At 42.0% G+C, this 17,503-nt stretch overlaps 1 protein-coding gene across 1 annotated transcript in view; it reads right to left on the bottom strand.

Moving 5' to 3' along the window:
- Positions 1-15,133, bottom strand: part of LOC142297383 (uncharacterized) — a 33,315-nt gene extending 18,182 nt beyond the window's left edge. The window contains exon 1 of the mRNA XM_075341609.1: positions 11,071-15,133. Within this exon, the coding sequence (XP_075197724.1) occupies positions 11,071-15,133 (4,063 nt within the window). The remainder of the gene's footprint in view (positions 1-11,070) is intronic.
- Between the last annotated feature and the right edge of the window lie 2,370 nt (positions 15,134-17,503).

The raw sequence follows: 17,503 nt of genomic DNA, 5'->3' as shown, positions 1-17,503 counted from the left end.
TGTCCTGCTCTGCATCGATCACATAGGTCAGTGCAGAGCAAGAAGACAGAGTGCAGCTCTCTATCGCGACCCGGGCCCCCCTCATTGGCCTGATGATGACCCTGAACTGTGGTTATGTGAACGGCCATGCCCCCTGAGGCTCGATGAGAAGAGGAATTGTGGCGCCCCAGGACCTGGTCGCCACAACAGCATTGCCCTCCCAAAGGGTTAATGCTGAGCCTGGAGGTAATTGGGAGATCTATTGGCCAGTAAGTTAACACCCAACACAGTTCTCCCTCCGGCCAGCAGGGGGAGCTCTGAACCTGGAACTTCAGGGAGCATTCCTTAAGTCTGGCTGAAGGGAGGAAGTAGTGGTTAGTCTGGAGACAGGAGTGAAAGAGGACAGACTAAGAGTAGTGCTGCCTTGTGGAACTGGGGCCTAGAGCTGGAATAGCTTGGCCCAGTGAAGCAAGAGGTGCAGAGAGGCATAGAGGAGACTCGGACATCGGAGTCTGTGGTTGCCAGGGCATAAAATCCATCCCTGGTGGCTGAATCCGGAGGGCAGGGGAGCTGCAAGCCCCTGGCCCAGAAGCAAACTGAGGGTACAGCTGCATCCCAAGGGCCTGGTGTGGACTCCAGCAGAGAAGCACCAGAGAGGGCCTGCGCAGTCTACCCCACAGAAGAAGGGACGAACCACCAGTCCCAGCAGCAAGAGGGCCATTGCTAACCCAAAGTGCAGTGTCCTAAACAGCAAAGAAAGATTAAGGAATAGGCCTCATACTCAACTGGCCAAAGATCACCCCAGGCACTTCCAGGCCGGCCGGACCATCTTTACCATCTGTGACGGTCTCCCTGGACTAAACTTCTGCCGAGTAAAAGAGGAGAAGGTAAAGAGACTACTGTTTGTGCCTGTTTCTTTCATTGCTTGTCGGCCCAGCACCGTGCTAGTCACACAACACCATAGACTTCCACAAGCACCAACTGTGTCCCGGGGCACCGCTCCACCTGTGGGGAGCAGTACCATCATTGCTGCCACTTCATCACCCCGGAGGCCTTACACAGCAGCGGCGGCTTAATAGCCGCATACCACAGGTGGCGTCACGAACACAAACTTAAAGTCATCATCCACATATTCTACTGACACCCACCAGGGCCACGGAGCCGGGCCCAGCCACCACTGACTACCACCGGACTAGTCCGGCCCGGCACCGGGTGTCCCATAGCCCTGGGGTGGGCGAGTCAGAATGAAAGTGGAGGGGCACGGGTTGTCAGCGGTCGGGCCCCCCTCCTGGCTTCTGCTCACCAAGCCCCATACATGAGTCATGGTTGTAATACCCTGATGGTGGCCCTGATAAAAATACATACAAGAGTGTATATGCAAAGAAACCAGTAAATAGTAAACCCGCACCAGATATCACAAGTAACAGATAATCAATAGCAGAGGGCTCACCCACCAAACACCTGACGTGCATTTCACTATGACTTTGTTTGTTCTAAACCTGCGCGTGGCCGCACTGAGAGCCCCGCTGCCGGGAGGAAATACTCTTTATTCCTCCCGACACCTTCGGGCTTTCAGTCACAGTGAGCGGTGGCTGCAACCTCGCCCTCGGCACTGATTTAGTGTTTTCTAAGGTTGAACAGCGCCAGTGCCACCCCAATGCATGGAAGCTCGAGGCTGCTGGGAGGAATAAAGTTAATTTCCTCCCGGCAGTGGGGCTCTCAGTTCGGGCACTGGGCACTGTTAGAATGCTATTAACCTGCAGATTAACCCCACATCTGCAGGTGAACTGGATTTTTTTTTCCTGGCAGGTTCCCTTCAATATCTCCCACACTGTGTACCTGATATTCTTACAAAGATTTTGACAGTTTTGTGTGACTCCAGAGCCTGTGGTTAATTCCTACAAACAATCATAGTCCAAAGCCATATGCTTTTCATAAAAGTGAATCAAAACCCAATTTCCTTGTTCCCACACATACTTCTCACCCCACGTCTCCCCTCTAACCTTAGTCTTGTTTTCCCATACTCCGGACTGGGTGTATAAGGGAGGGATGGACGGTGAGGAGGAAGTGCAGGTCGCTGACATAGAGATGTGGAAGTGTCTTTTCTTCTTCTGCCTTCCTGGTAAATGCTGGTGACATTGGTTTGGGTACAGGACGACATTCCGGGGCGGTGCACCCTTAACTTTCACATAGTTTTCCCAAACACAAATTCTAGGCTCTCAAAAAGCTTTATATGTTTTTTTGAGGTGTAAATAGTTTTGCCCATGTTTGTGTTTTATCCATGCAGTAATACTTTACATGACAATGACAATGCTTTATATGACAATGATGTAGTAAAGTCTCATGCTCATGGAAAGTGACAAATCAGCACTGAAGTGCCTTATGAGTACCTGTATCCTTCTATATGGTGTCCTGTAATTGGTACAGGGTTTGCCCCATATTCATCCATAACATAGGTGCAGGAAGGGTCACTAATCACAGAAAGTCCCTGTTTAGGACTTTTTACCCCTTCCTTAATGCCCATCCTATGTGTATACACACACATTAACATGAGCATTCCCATAGGCACACATGTATAACACATTGTACACACATTAGGCACACATATGCTTACAGACAAAGAAGCATGTGTAACACACCTGTCCTTGATCCAGGCTTTGCTCCCCTTACCGTAGTCTACTAAACACTCTAGTGCTCTATGACTGGCTTTGCAGATGATCCGGCGTGCTCCAATGTGATTATACCTATGTCTTGGTATTAAGACTTTTAGTTTTCCTGAGTCCTGTCTGCCTGCGGCTTCCAGTAGATCGAATACTGGTTTTCTTTCTGGGCGCTGCTTCCAGTACTTCGGATACTGGTTTAGTTTGGGGCTCCCTCTTGTGGTCAGTGCTGGCGGTGCAGTTGATGTGTGGAATGAAAGCCACACACCTGTGGAGGACTGGCAATCAGGGTCCGGTGATCAATGTCTCCTGTGCGTTAAGTACATTCTGTAACCAGCTCTGCTCACTACCAGAACTCCTCTCAGATAAGTGGTCTTTGTACCTCTGCTGTTTTATTTTCCACTTTCTTGTTGTTTTTTTTCTGCTTCATACTAACGCTTGATTCCTATTTTGTCTGTGTGGAGTTCTTGGTGGAATGGGATCATTCCCTACTGGGAGTGTCTGTATACTTAGCTCTATGATTCTGCAAGGTATTGGGTTTGTCATGCTTGGTATTAATTCAGTCCCTCATCTATATTAGTGTTTTTGGATCCCAGTAACATAAGTGCTGATACAGTGGGGGAGAGGTTGTGTGACCTCAGGATTTTTCCATATCAGAAGTGCTGATGAATATTAAGGTTTTTACGGCTGCAGACAGTTGCTCTTTCCTATCCTTTCCTATAAAGATAGTTTGAGCCTCGCCTTTACTGAAATCTGTCTTTTCTGGTTTTGTATTGTGTTTTTCTATATCACCGTAGCCTTTACATGTGGGGGGCTATATATCTATCTTTGGGGACTGCTCCGAGGCAGATTAGCTTTCTTATATCTCTATCTGTGAGATTATTTAGTTCTCCAGCTTTGTCGAGGCGTCCAGGTCATCATAGGCACGCCCCTCGGCTACTTCTAATTGTGTGTCAGGATTAGGTCTGCAGTCCGTTAAGTTTCCAGCCACTCTGTTACCTTTTTGGGATTCCGCATTTTTTGATCCTCCTCGGTCCCTGAATCATAACACTGGCTTCCTGTCTGGCTGCTGATTCCAGTGCCTCTAATACTGGTTTCCTGTCTGGTAACTTCTTCCAGTACCTCTGATACCAGTCTCCTGTCTGCCTGGAACTTCCAGTACCTTTGCTACCTGTCTTCTGCCTCTAAGATGTCTCCGGTCTACCTGCAGCTTCCAGTACCCTTGCTAACTGTTTGCTAGTGTCCGAGCACGGACCCTGAACACGGACTTTTCAGGGAAGTCCATTATACTATTCAGGTTTGGCAATCTGGATTAAAAAAAAGGCAAAATGTGGATTAAAGCGGGACAATCATACTTACGTCATACCTGTAGGGGTGTTTTGGGGGGTTAATAAATTGGAGAAAAAGAGTGTTGTTTTTTTTTTAATAAAGGATTTTTCTCTTTGTTTTGTGTTTATTTCTTTTGACTTACAGGGTTACTAACCTCAGGCTTGATGACAGATTTTTGGACAAATCACAGCTGTCATTAACCCATTATATTACCTCAATTACCACCACTCCAGAAATTGGGATGAGGTGGGTAAAGAGCCAGAATTGATGCATCTAATGGATGCATCAATTCTGAGGCAGTTGGGGGCTGCTGTTTTTAGTCTGGGGAGGGCCTAATAACCATGGGCCTCCCCAGCCTGAGAATACCAGATCCCAGCTGTCCACTTTATGTTGGCTGGGTATCAAAATTGGGGGGATCGCATGGAATTTTTCAAAATTATTTATTTAAATAATTTTTAAAAAGCTGCAGGGGATCACTTGTATTTTGATACACAGCTAAGATAATGCACACAACTGGGGTCTTCAGCCTCCAGCTGTCTGCTTTATCTGCACTGGATATCAAAATACTGGGGACCCTACACCATTTTTTCAAATTATTTATTTATTTTTATACTTAATTTCAGGACCCAGACAGCTACTGCGAAAGCAACCAATCACAGATGCTGACACTCTCACTGCAACCAATCACAGACACTGTCACAGAGGGTGGGCGGGGAAAGCAATGAGTAGTCATAAGATTTAATGAGCAGTCTTGGAAGCAGTGTGACAGCTGCACAGGAGACTCAGTAAGCGTAACTGTCCTACTTTAATCCCCAATTTACTTACTCTTGCAGCCCCCTAGCCCTTACTAACACCATTTTATAACATTTAAGTTTGGTGTCCGGGGTCAAGTTCAGGTTCAAGTCCAATCCAAAACTGGACTCTTTTTTTAGATCCGTCCGGACACGCTGAACCCAAACATCTGCGGGCTTGTCCATTTACAAAGTTCCAATGCCCTTACCTCAGGATTGATAAGGGTCCCAGTTGTCAGACCCCAGCGATCAGCATGTTATTCCCTATCCTGTGAATAGGAAAAAAATAAATTTTTGTGAAATAATCCTTTAAAGGGTATATGTGAGCAGGTTTTTGTGCCTCATCTGGAAGTAGCATAATGTAGGCAGAGAGGCCCTGAGCTCAATGATGTATCACTTATATTTCTGTGTGCAGCGGTTCTGACACAGTGAAATATTTTAGATGTTGCATGTAGCAGTGCTGGAAGAGCTGCCCCCAACAACACTAGGCTTCCAGTGTACATTTCCATAGACAGAAGTAGGTGGAGTCAGACTAGAGCTCACATACTGCTGAGACCCACTAATGATAAACATAAGAGGCTCAAGCTAACATTGCAGGTAAACAAAAAAAGACTGTGAGATAACAGACACAGGGCTGAAGTCTCTGTTTTAACTATTGCAGCATGCTGTCTTCAGGTTACATTGCAGAAACCTGCTGACAGAGTCCCTTTAAGCTGGTGGATGCACTGAGGGCATGTCCATTGAGCTCTTTTGTTCAATACTAAATGAACACTCAATTTCATAGTCTCTCAAAAATATTAGCACTGTGCACTGGACTTGGCAGCAAGCAGAGATAGTGAGAAATTGCAATGCAGAACATATAAAAAAACCCTGAATTTCTATAAGAATCGTCAGCAGCCCCTGTATGACATCCGCTGCTGGCGTCCATCACACATAGGGATGTGAACATTTCTGAAGGTTTTTTGAACTGGAGATACGTGATAATTAATGATCATGGTGCTGACACTATCTTAGCTGTCCTGTCAGCATCTTATTTCTGAAATGGCTGATAACAGGGAATAAAGTATTGTATTCAACCACACAGGAAGTGCAGATTAGATAGACTTCCCCGGGTTCCATAGTTGTGACATAAGTAATGGCACAGGAACCATTCATTAATCACGGAGGAGAATGGCTATGTACGAACACTATGACTTCACTGACTACAGAGACTTCAAAGCATTGTGTCACCGCCAATGGCAGTACACGTGTGCCCTGCTGTTGATGCCGCATCATAGGGCGCTGTCCGACGTCATATTGCAGCACTACATATATATAGGGAGAGGTTGTGCATGGCTAGGCGCTGCTCCAACATCATATTGCACTCATACACACACTACTCCCAAAAAGTTTGGGATATTTGGCTTTCGGACAAAATTTATGCAAAATGTAAAAACTTCACTCTTAAGTGATATTTTATCATGAAAGTCGGGCATTTCAGTAAAAGCAGCAATGGGAATTTCCTCATCTCAAACAATTTATTGAAACAAGAGCCAATGACTGTGGTGGGTATACCCACCTCCTCCCAAAAATGTCAGTGTCTCAATAACTTGCCTTGTGGTCATGAACATCAATCACAGCTGACAACGACGTCGCCTGTTGGTCACAAGTGAAGATATTGTCTGCGGAGGTATGGCATCCCAGTCTTCTGTGTTAATGGCTTCTACACAGCGACTCAGCCGATCCCAGAGGTTTTCTATGGGATTCAGGTCTGGAGAAAGTACAGGTCGGGTAGCTCCATCTGAGGTCCTCCAGTCTCCAGCAATGATGCGACCTTGATGAGCTGAAACATTGTCACCCATGAAGATGAAATTAGGCAGGTGTTGTCCGTGCAGAGGCACAATGACTGGATTAATGATGTTATTTTAGTAGTAGGGCTGTCACTGTACCATTCACAAAATATAGGGCTGTTCTGTAGTGACTAGACACACCTGCCCACACTGTAACACCACCACCACCAAGGGCTCGTCAGGTGACACCAGTGCCTGTTGCATAGCTCTCTTCTTGATGTCTCCAAGATCGTTGTTGGCCATCAATTCTGCTCAGTGTGATTCGACTTTCATCAGTGAACAGCACTGAGGCCCATTGATCCCTCGACCGGTGTAGATGACGCATGTGCCTAATGGTGCGGTCAGGTACCTTACAGGTCATCTAGCACACAGACCACGCTGATGTAAATGGTTTTGAATGGTCTGATTGGCACTTGGGGGCCTCCCACCTGGAGTTGTGCGACATTCTTCATCCGGTTTTGAACAGCATTGTTCACAATGAAGCAGTCATCAGTGTGGGATGTGGTCAAAGGACGTCCACTTTTCTGCCTCTCTGTGACTCTTCAAGTCTCTCTGTATCTCTATTGCAACCTGCTGGTGACACTCTGTGATGATCTAAGCTCAGTGGCCACTTCCGCCTGAGAACATCCTGCTTGAAACCTCACAATAGCGCAGTTGTTAGGTGTTGTCTTGGTCTCATGAGGTCAAAATGTGAACCGCGTGATGAGGATGACTGTTTAAATGCCAATTCTAATTGAACCCTAAACTTTACTGAGTGATTCATGGATTAAACACGTGTTGTGAATTTTTCCGTTCAGATGATGGTAGAAAACAGCAAGTTGTGAAAAAAGTCCTGAGACACTGAACAGTTGGACATCAGCATCCAAAAGTGTATAGGAGGTCACATTAAGGTCACCTGAAAAGGTAATAGTGCATTATAGGATCTTCTTGATATTTCACCCAAAAGCCAAATATCCCGAACTTGTATGAGTAGTGTATATACACAGGTTGATCAGATCTGAGATTAAATGCTGAATTACTGTGGGGAGATTTTTTTTTAATGAAAAAGAGTCCTAATTAATAGTGTGCAGGACACACAGGACTCAAAATATAAGCCATCACTGAGCCCAAAATCCCAAAAACTAAGAATGCTAAAGAAAGACGGAAAATGACGACAAAAGTGCAATTTTAAAAAAAAAAAAATTTGACAAATTTCGGAATTTGTTTCACTGCTAAAGTAAAACTCTACATGTTTGGTATCCACAAACTCGTTCTGACCTGGGGAATCATACTGCCAGGTCAGTTTTACCATATAGTGAACATATTAAATAAAAAAAAACCCAAGACAAAACAATAGTGAAATTCCACTTTCTAATTTCACCGCACTCAGATTTTTTTTCCCGTTTTCCAGTACAATATGTGGCAGAATGAATAATTTCATTCAAAAGTACAACTCGTCCTGCAAAAACCAAGTCCTTATGTGGCTATATTGACCAAAAAATAAAAAAGTATGGCTCATTGGAGAAGGGAGTGATGAAACGAAAAATGGAAAATCACTGGGTAGTGAAGGGGTTATGGGTTCAAGATCTAGCACTGAGGATGGTGTAGAAGCACAGACAGGTACATTTGTAGCTCAAATCAGCCTAAATGGCCTTCAGCTGTAAGTCTGCAGTCACTCAATGTGTCACTGTGTGTGACTGCAAAGGTGTGAATCCTCACAGTGCGCACAATGTGCACTGTGAGGATTCTCTGGTGCTGGAAACGGGATGTCATGTGTGATTTTCATACTTCCATCCACATGCTGACTAGACTGTATATGGTGAAGCCATGCCTATTAGTCCACACCACATGTATACAAATCAGTACTTGTGGTCATATGCCTGTTGCTCCCGACGCTGGCACCAGAGAATCTTCACAGTGCAGAGTGTGCACTCTGTGAGGTTTCACAAGTCTGCAGTCACATAGAGTGACTGCAGACTTGTTCCATAAGGTCAGACAACCCCTTGTAACAATGCTATTCACTCGGCTGCTAGTTGAGGTAGGTACAGGAATGGCTTTCGTTTAAGTCCAACCCGTTTATTCACACTATAAACCACTCCAATAGAATAGAAAACAAAGTCTTAAAGATGAAAATAAAAAGTCTCTCTCTCTCTCTCTCTATATTATATATATATATATATATATATATACATATATACATATATATATATATATATATATGAGTATGTGTATATATATATGTATATATATATATTATATTTTATATATATATATATATATATATATATATATATATATATATATACAGTTAGGTCCAGAAATATTTGGACAGTGACACAAGTTTTGTTATTTTAGCTGTTTACAAAAACATGTTCAGAAATACAATTATATATATAATATGGGCTGAAAGTGCACACTCCCAGCTGCAATATGAGAGTTTTCACATCCAAATCGGAGAAAGGGTTTAGGAATCATAGCTCTGTAATGCATAGCCTCCTCTTTTTCAAGGGACCAAAAGTAATTGGACAAGGGACTCTAAGGGCTGCAATTAACTCTGAAGGCGTCTCCCTCGTTAACCTGTAATCAATGAAGTAGTTAAAAGGTCTGGGGTTGATTACAGGTGTGTGGTTTTGCATTTGGAAGCTGTTGCTGTGACCAGACAACATGCGGTCTAAGGAACTCTCAATTGAGGTGAAGCAGAACATCCTGAGGCTGAAAAAAAAGAAAAAATCCATCAGAGAGATAGCAGACATGCTTGGAGTAGCAAAATCAACAGTCGGGTACATTCTGAGAAAAAAGGAATTGACTGGTGAGCTTGGGAACTCAAAAAGGCCTGGGCGTCCACGGATGACAACAGTGGTGGATGATTGCCGCATACTTTCTTTGGTGAAGAAGAACCCGTTCACAACATCAACTGAAGTCCAGAACACTCTCAGTGAAGTAGGTGTATCTGTCTCTAAGTCAACAGTAAAGAGAAGACTCCATGAAAGTAAATACAAAGGGTTCACATCTAGATGCAAACCATTCATCAATTCCAAAAATAGACAGGCCAGAGTTAAATTTGCTGAAAAACACCTCATGAAGCCAGCTCAGTTCTGGAAAAGTATTCTATGGACAGATGAGACAAAGATCAACCTGTACCAGAATGATGGGAAGAAGAAAGTTTGGAGAAGAAAGGGAACGGCACATGATCCAAGGCACACCACATCCTCTGTAAAACATGGTGGAGGCAACGTGATGGCATGGGCATGCATGGCTTTCAATGGCACTGGGTCACTTGTGTTTATTGATGACATAACAGCAGACAAGAGTAGCCGGATGAATTCTGAAGTGTACCGGGATATACTTTCAGCCCAGATTCAACCAAATGCCGCAAAGTTGATCGGACGGCGCTTCATAGTACAGATGGACAATGACCCCAAGCATACAGCCAAAGCTACCCAGGAGTTCATGAGTGCAAAAAAGTGGAACATTCTGCAATGGCCAAGTCAATCACCAGATCGTAACCCAATTGAGCATGCATTTCACTTGCTCAAATCCAGACTTAAGACGGAAAGACCCACAAACAAGCAAGACCTGAAGGCTGCGGCTGTAAAGGCCTGGCAAAGCATTGAGAAGGAGGAAACCCAGCGTTTGGTGATGTCCATGGGTTCCAGACTTAAGGCAGTGATTGCCTCCAAAGGATTCGCAACAAAATATTGAAAATAAAAATATTTTGTTTGGGTTTGGTTTATTTGTCCAATTACTTTTGACCTCCTAAAATGTGGAGTGTTTGTAAAGAAATGTGTACAATTCCTACAATTTCTATCAGATATTTTTGTTCAAACCTTCAAATTAAACGTTACAATCTGCACTTGAATTCTGTTGTAGAGGTTTCATTTCAAATCCAATGTGGTGGCATGCAGAGCCCAACTCGCGAAAATTGTGTCACTGTCCAAATATTTCTGGACCTAACTGTATATATATATACTAGAAGGTGGCCCGATTCTAACGCATCGGGTAGTCTAGAATGTGTATGTTTGTTAGTAGATTGAATAATAATGTAATAAATTGTTTGGATGGGTTAGTTTTAATTTAGTATTCTTAAAATAGTTTATTGGTTTAAGAATGACAAATAGAACAAACAATTTTATTTTCAATAATTTATTAGATAATGAATTGGTTTCAAACTATCAATACATATATTTCATATACTATAAATGGTTACAATTTTTTTTGTATGAGAGGAAAATGAAAGGATGGGAGGGGTAAGAATATTTTATTAGGGAAGAAAGCAGGGGAACAATGAGGTAAGTGGGTACTATGGAAAGAGGTTGTGGAAACATTCCTGGTTATTTAGTTCATGTTAAATATTTTTATGATCGGTGATTAATATGAACAGTTTTAATAGATGAGTCTAATGTTAAATGATGTCCATGGCTTGTAATGAAAGAAGGTTATGAACAGTGTAAAGTTAATTAAAAATATTTTTATACACCACATTTTGTGTAAAGATCTTTTCACTCTCTTTAAGTAACTTTCCTTGTAAAGGTGTGTCAAGAACTTGTACTTTGACGTTGCATCTCATTGTCACTCTTGAAAACGCAACGTACAGTTGTCCATGGCCAAAAACTGGTTCAGGTAGATATATGCCAACACGGTGTAGAGTTTGGCCTTGTGACTTGTTTATTGTCATGGCAAATGCAGGTTTTAGGGGAAACTGACGACGGCGAAGTTTAAATGGAAGGCGAGTGTCTGAAGGACATATATCAATACGTGGAATTAACACTTCCTTTTCTTTAGCTGATCCAGTGATGACTCTTGCTTGAATAAGGTGTGAATACATTCCAGTCACAATAAGGCGCGTTCCATTACATAGTCCTTGTTTGGTATTTAGATTCCGGAGCAACATAACAATGGTTCCAATTTTAAGTTGAAGTATGTGGGATGGCATTCCTGATGGTGTTACACTGTTTAAAAATTCAACGGGATAATGTTCACGTTCATCTTCATTATCTACATCGATTGAATCATCACTTTTGTACAACTTATATTCACCTGGCATGCGATCCATTACACGGGAATTTAGTAGAGTAACGTCTTCATTTTTGGCACAGAGAATTGCATAGGAAGAGGCTTTGTTAACATTGTTTTTGTCGTTAATATCAATGTTAAAACGTTGTCCAAAAACCTCAGTTACAATGCAGTCTTTACATAACATGTCTTCAGGTATTTCTATAATGTCTTCTCCAAGGTTATATTGATTGGTAAGTTCACCGTTACCAAGTTTCAGAAGCCATTTGCTGTAATCTGGATCAGTAGATCGCATGTTGTTAATTAGTTGGAGTTTGGTAAAGTTTTTCCAAAGTTCTGACATTTTTAAGCTGGACTCAATAATATCTGTTCTTGTTCCACTTGGTATAACTGGAAGGCATTGTCGAAAATCTCCCCCAATAACAAACACTTTTCCACCAAATGGAATTACATTTTTTTCTGCTACCTTTGTGGTCATTACTTCACGTAGAAGTCTGTCAATTAAGGTCAAAGCATATTTGGAGGCCATAGTGCATTCGTCAATTATTAAAAGACTTGCATTTTGTAAAAGTTTTCCTGCTACTGTATCTTGTTTGATTCGTGAAACGGATATTTCATTGACTGGAACTGGGATGCCAAATAGTGAATGCATAGTGCGACCTTCGTTTAATAGATTTGCTGCAATACCTGTTGTAGCAGATGTCAACACTTTTTTTCCCAACCCTCTAACGTGATGTATTAAAACATCATAAAGGTATGTTTTGCCGCTTCCTCCAGGACCGTCAATAAAGAAACATTTAGGGTTCGCATTTCCTTGGTTAAGAATGGCACTTAAAATGGTGTCATATGCAATTTGTTGTTGTTCATTTAAGGAGATTCTCAGCTCTGTTGCTAACAATAATTCTGAAGATTCATTATACTGCGAAGCTTGTGGAAGTTGTATTTCAGGGTGTGGCAAATTAAAGTCAGCATACGTTTTTCCATGTAGTAATAAAATATTTTGGACATCTTGCATGGCGTAAGGTTCACATTTGCAACAATGACCAGTTTGGTTGTGAAGATGTAAGCAGTAATCTTCAATTAGATTTTCTTTGAAAAGTGTCCAAAGTTGATCAGGGTTTGTAGGGGGGCCAAACACGCAAATGTAGGCAAACAATTCACGAAGTTGCTTAGGCATATGTAGGGTTACTGCGTCTTGTAAAGTAAGTTTCCAAACTGTATCATCAAATAGAAGTCCCAAAGCCAAAGCTGCAGCTTTAAATGTATCATGTAATACTCCATGAACGGTTTTTAAATGGTTATAACTTGTAGCTCCTCTGACATGCAGTAGTAAGAGGCGAAGGCAATATCTTTCTTGATCTTTGAGACTAACAGTATACATGCGTCCAATTATTGTGCTTACTCCACGTAGTCTTGGATTCCAAGTTTTTTTCCAAACATAATGCTCTGGAATCTCTCGATACAAATATTGCCTTGCATTTTTATCTCGTTGGTTTAGCAAAAACCATTCTAGTAATGTTGAGGTTGTGGTTAAAGTTTTGGACACATCTTCGACTTGAGCATCTTCAAAAAAATTAAGTTGTTGTTGATGTGGTAAATGAATAGCTAATCGTATAATGGCATGGGACTGTGAATGCATTGGAAAGGCAAATATTCGCCACGCAGCTTCGGGAGCACTGACATATCTTGAGTCTACAAAAGTTGAAGATTCATCATGGTTCAGAGTTTTCTGTTGGATTTCGACATTAGCTTTGTCATGGCCTTTGTAGATATACTTAAAAAGATATTTAACACTTTTGATTGAACCACAGATTTCCACGTTGATGTGACAGTTGTAGCGTTTTAGTAGGTATGGATTGTATGGAACTATCCATGAGTTATTGATATGTTTATTTTTGTGAACAATGTTCTCAATATCTTGTCGTCGGTATGATGGGTAGTCATCTAAATCTTTAACAGTGTGCTGTTTTAAGTCCTTTGGAAATTTTTTAGTACATTTTCCATTTTGCATGCATGGACTTGCTGGATTAAGAACTCCACATGGACCATGAACCATATGAGACACTACAATGTCATAGAGCTCTGGATATTGTTGTTGGTTAGGAATCTCAGCCCATACTATGTTGTCGATGTCTTCCTCAGTGTGAATCTTAGAATTGGTGTCTAAGATAAGGAGAATATGTGCATGTGGTAGACCTCTTTTTTGAAACTCGATGACATGAACCATTGCTATGACTGTTCCAAACAGGCCATTTTTGATGTCTTGTAAAAGGCTTTTTAGTTTTAGCCGAAATATGCGTGCAACTAAGTCAGGCCTATGTTCTACGTGTTGCCATGGTTCCAGATGCTCGGTGATTTCAACCCATTTGGGATTACAGGTCATGGTAACAAAAATGTCTGGTTTTCCATACTTAGTGACTATTGCCATTGCATCTTGATAACGTTGTTGCATGTTGCGGGGGCTTCCTTCAAATGACGAAGGTAGAATAACTGTTTTGCCAATAGGTATTCCCTTTTCAATTGATTTTTGTTGCAAATGTTCTTGAAGAACACAGTAGTCTTCTACTTTGAGGATTTTTTGATTTTGTCTTATGTAATTCAGGCGATTAGCTTCTATTTTAACATATGCATCTACTAAGTACTGTTGTGTTAGTTTTCCACCGTTTAAAATTGGATTAAAGTGATTGCGGACAGAGAGTTGAAAACTGTAGTATTGCAGTTGTGTTATTCTTCTAGTAGTACCTTGTTGTTGTAGGTTTTCATGCCAGCCTTGATCACCTCTTGGAAAGAAAAGCGGATATAGAAGAGCATCAAGGTTGCTGTGCAAAATGCTAATCCGCTGTGTTTTAGGAAGTAAAGGGTTGTTTTTGTCTGGGTGAAGATGAACTAATATATCCCTGTTAAAAGGAGGCTCTCCATCATCATTTTGGAAAACTACTGCGACCTCACTAATGCGTGGTTTGTTGTATCGCCGTGGATCTTGTCCACGTTCTTGTTTAATGGCCATGACAATAGAAGGCATTGAAGTTCCATATGTGATAGCCTTCTGTTCTTCTTCGGCTTCTACGTCTTTTAGCATGCGATATGCAGCTGCAAATGGATTGATTTGTTGTAAAAGTTGTGCAATTTGATGCATCATTTCAGTATTACACTTTTTGTTTTCGTGAACAGTCAGCCGTTGTTCTGTTGCTTCATTTGGATCCAAAATGTATAATTGAGCATATTTTGGAGTTTGGCCCATTTCTGGATGAAGTGTCCCTGTGCGGTGGTAAATTTGACCATGAATTTTAAAACAATACGGGCCAAATCCTGGCGGCGGTGCAATATTGGCTCCAAATGAAGCAAATGCATGTGAACTGTTGATGCTTCGGATATTGTCCATAAAATTTTTACTGTGTGGATGACTTCCTTTCATCAATTGCTCTAACAGATCTGAGTATTGAGGTATGGGCAACTGAATTTTCCCTTTTTGGCAGCATTGAGTGAACAGATTGTCTGCTGGTTTTTCATCGGTAAAATTGTGCGAGTTGCATTTGGAGCAGAGTGAATTCATCTTTCCACAGTAATGCTGAATAATTGTATTTTCATTATGTGTTCTGCTGGCTGTAAAAAGTTGAATATTGTGTTGAGTTTGGCTGAGATGGTAGATCATTCTTTTGTGATGAATTAGGCGATCATGTTGTTGTCTTTTTAGTTTGGAAGATGGGGATTCCTGTCTCCGTTGTTGGCTGTGGGCTTCTGCATCCTGAGCTTGTCTTGCAGCAGTTTGTTGTGGTGTCTCTTGTTTTCTACGTTGTGTGTGAGCTGTAGCATCTTGTGCTTGTCTGTCCACAGTTTGTTGAAGAGTCTCTTGTTTTCTACGTTGTGTGTGAGCTGTAGCATCTTGTGCTTGTCTGTCCACAGTTTGTTGAAGAGTCTCATGTTTTCTACGTTGTGTGTGAGCTGTGGCATCTTTTGCTTGTCTGTCCACAGTTTGTTGAAGAGTCTCTTGTTTTCTACGTTGTGTGTGAGCTGTGGCATCTTGTGCTTGTCTGTCCATAGTTTGTTGAAGAGTCTCTTGTTTTCTAAGTTGTGTGTGAGCTGTGGCATCTTGTGCTTTTCTGTCCACAGTTTGTTGAAGAGTCTCTTTTTTTCGACGTTGTGTGTGAGCTTGAGCATCGTGGGCTTGTCTATCGGAAATTTGTTTAGGTGAGGCTTTGTGTCGACATAGTCTTTGAGAATTAGCTTCTCTGGCTTGTCTTTCAGTAGTTTGTTGAAGTGTCTCGATGTTGCGACGTTGTTGTCGCATTGATGCTGCTGCTATTTTTCTATCATGTTCGCTGGTGTATTTTCGCTTACGCCCCCTTGTAAGACAGAGCTCGTCAAGTATTCTTGAGTGAAGCTGTAAAAGGCAGACAGATAGACGAAATAATACAGTTACACTGTTGAGTGAAGTAAAGGATTTTTTTGTTAGAGTACTGTGCATGAGAGAAGGTGTTGAGTTGACTTGTGAGAGCTATGTTGCACTGTGTTAGTGAGCAGGTCTTTACAAATGTTGCTGAAAGTATGTTACTACATGGTTTACATTATGTGTGTGTTCCACGTGGAAAAACTGTAGGAGTGTGGGAGTGTTTATCGTTGTGTTGTGACCTTCTTTGTGGGCTACGATACAGCAAGATATGTGATGGGTAGAAATCTGGATAGTTTTTTGCGTTGTTAGTTGCCTCCATTTGTAATGTAAGGCAGTTGATGTGACAGTACTTGTGCCATTGCTAAGGGGGCGTTGGGTTATGGAGGTTGCATTGGGGCATCAATTTTTCTGCGCAAGCAGATGCAAACTGGAGCTAGTGGAGGCAAGACATGTTTGTGAGATGGGATGATTTTGGTAAGTACTATGTGTCTTTTGTGTGTGTCCATTTGTTTCTTTTTCTGGCTTACCTGTTCATTTTCAATTTCTTGTGGTGTCTCCTGTTGTGGTGGAAGTGCAGGAGGTGGTACTTCTAAGGCTCGTCTGTTGACTTTTTTTTGAAGAGTATCTTGCTGTAGCTGTTGTTTGTGAGCCGTACCCTCGTGCGTTATTGTGCAGGCAGTTTGTTTACATGTGTCTTGTTCTGGAGGCTGTGTGCTAGTGTTCACATCAGATTTTTGTCTGTTGACCTCTTGTTGTATTTGCCTTTGTTTTTGATGTTGTATTTGCTTTCTTTTTGCTGCAGCTGCTTTTCGTTGCTGGTCGATGATGTAGTTGCGCTTAGGCCCCATTGTAAGGCAATCAGTGTAAATTGTGGTAGACGTAATCTGAAAAAGACACGAAAATTGCAAGACATGGCAAATGATATGGTAGACTACAGGCAAGAAGTATGTATTCAGCAGCATGTTAGTTTTTTTTTTTTTTTATAGGATTTTGACAAAGGTATGTAGCAGTGGTTATGAGGTAAAGTCTTGAATAATGATGGTTCATTTATTGCTTGTTGGTGTTCCGCTGTGCAGCACGCATCAGCGTGTTTGACAGCGGAATATCATCGATCTGAATGGGCATGGAACCGGCATATACTGGTAACTATGGTAAACGATCAGGTAAGTATGCAAAGCGCAAAACTCTAGAAGTGTGGAAGTGTTTATCATTGTGTAGTGAGCTTCCTTTGGGGGCTACGATACAGCAAGGCATGAGATGGGTTGAAATCTCGTTACTTTTTAGAGGTGTTAATTGCTTCCATTTGTAATATGAGGCAGTTGATGTGACAGTACTTGTCCCGTTGCTAAGGGGGCGTTGGCTTATAGAGAATGCATTGGGGCATTAATTTATCTGCGCAGGCAGATGCAAACTGGAACAAATGGAGGCAAGACATGTTAAGCTGGGTTCACACTAAACGACAGCGACAACGACGTCGCTGTTACGTCACCATTTTCGGTGACGTAACAGCGACCTTGTAAGTCGCTGTTATGA

This window comes from Anomaloglossus baeobatrachus, chromosome 3 (assembly GCF_048569485.1).
Source record: "Anomaloglossus baeobatrachus isolate aAnoBae1 chromosome 3, aAnoBae1.hap1, whole genome shotgun sequence".
Classification (NCBI taxonomy): domain Eukaryota; kingdom Metazoa; phylum Chordata; class Amphibia; order Anura; family Aromobatidae; genus Anomaloglossus; species Anomaloglossus baeobatrachus.
Note: the sequence above shows the minus strand (reverse complement) of the source record. Positions and strands in the feature narration are given on the sequence as shown.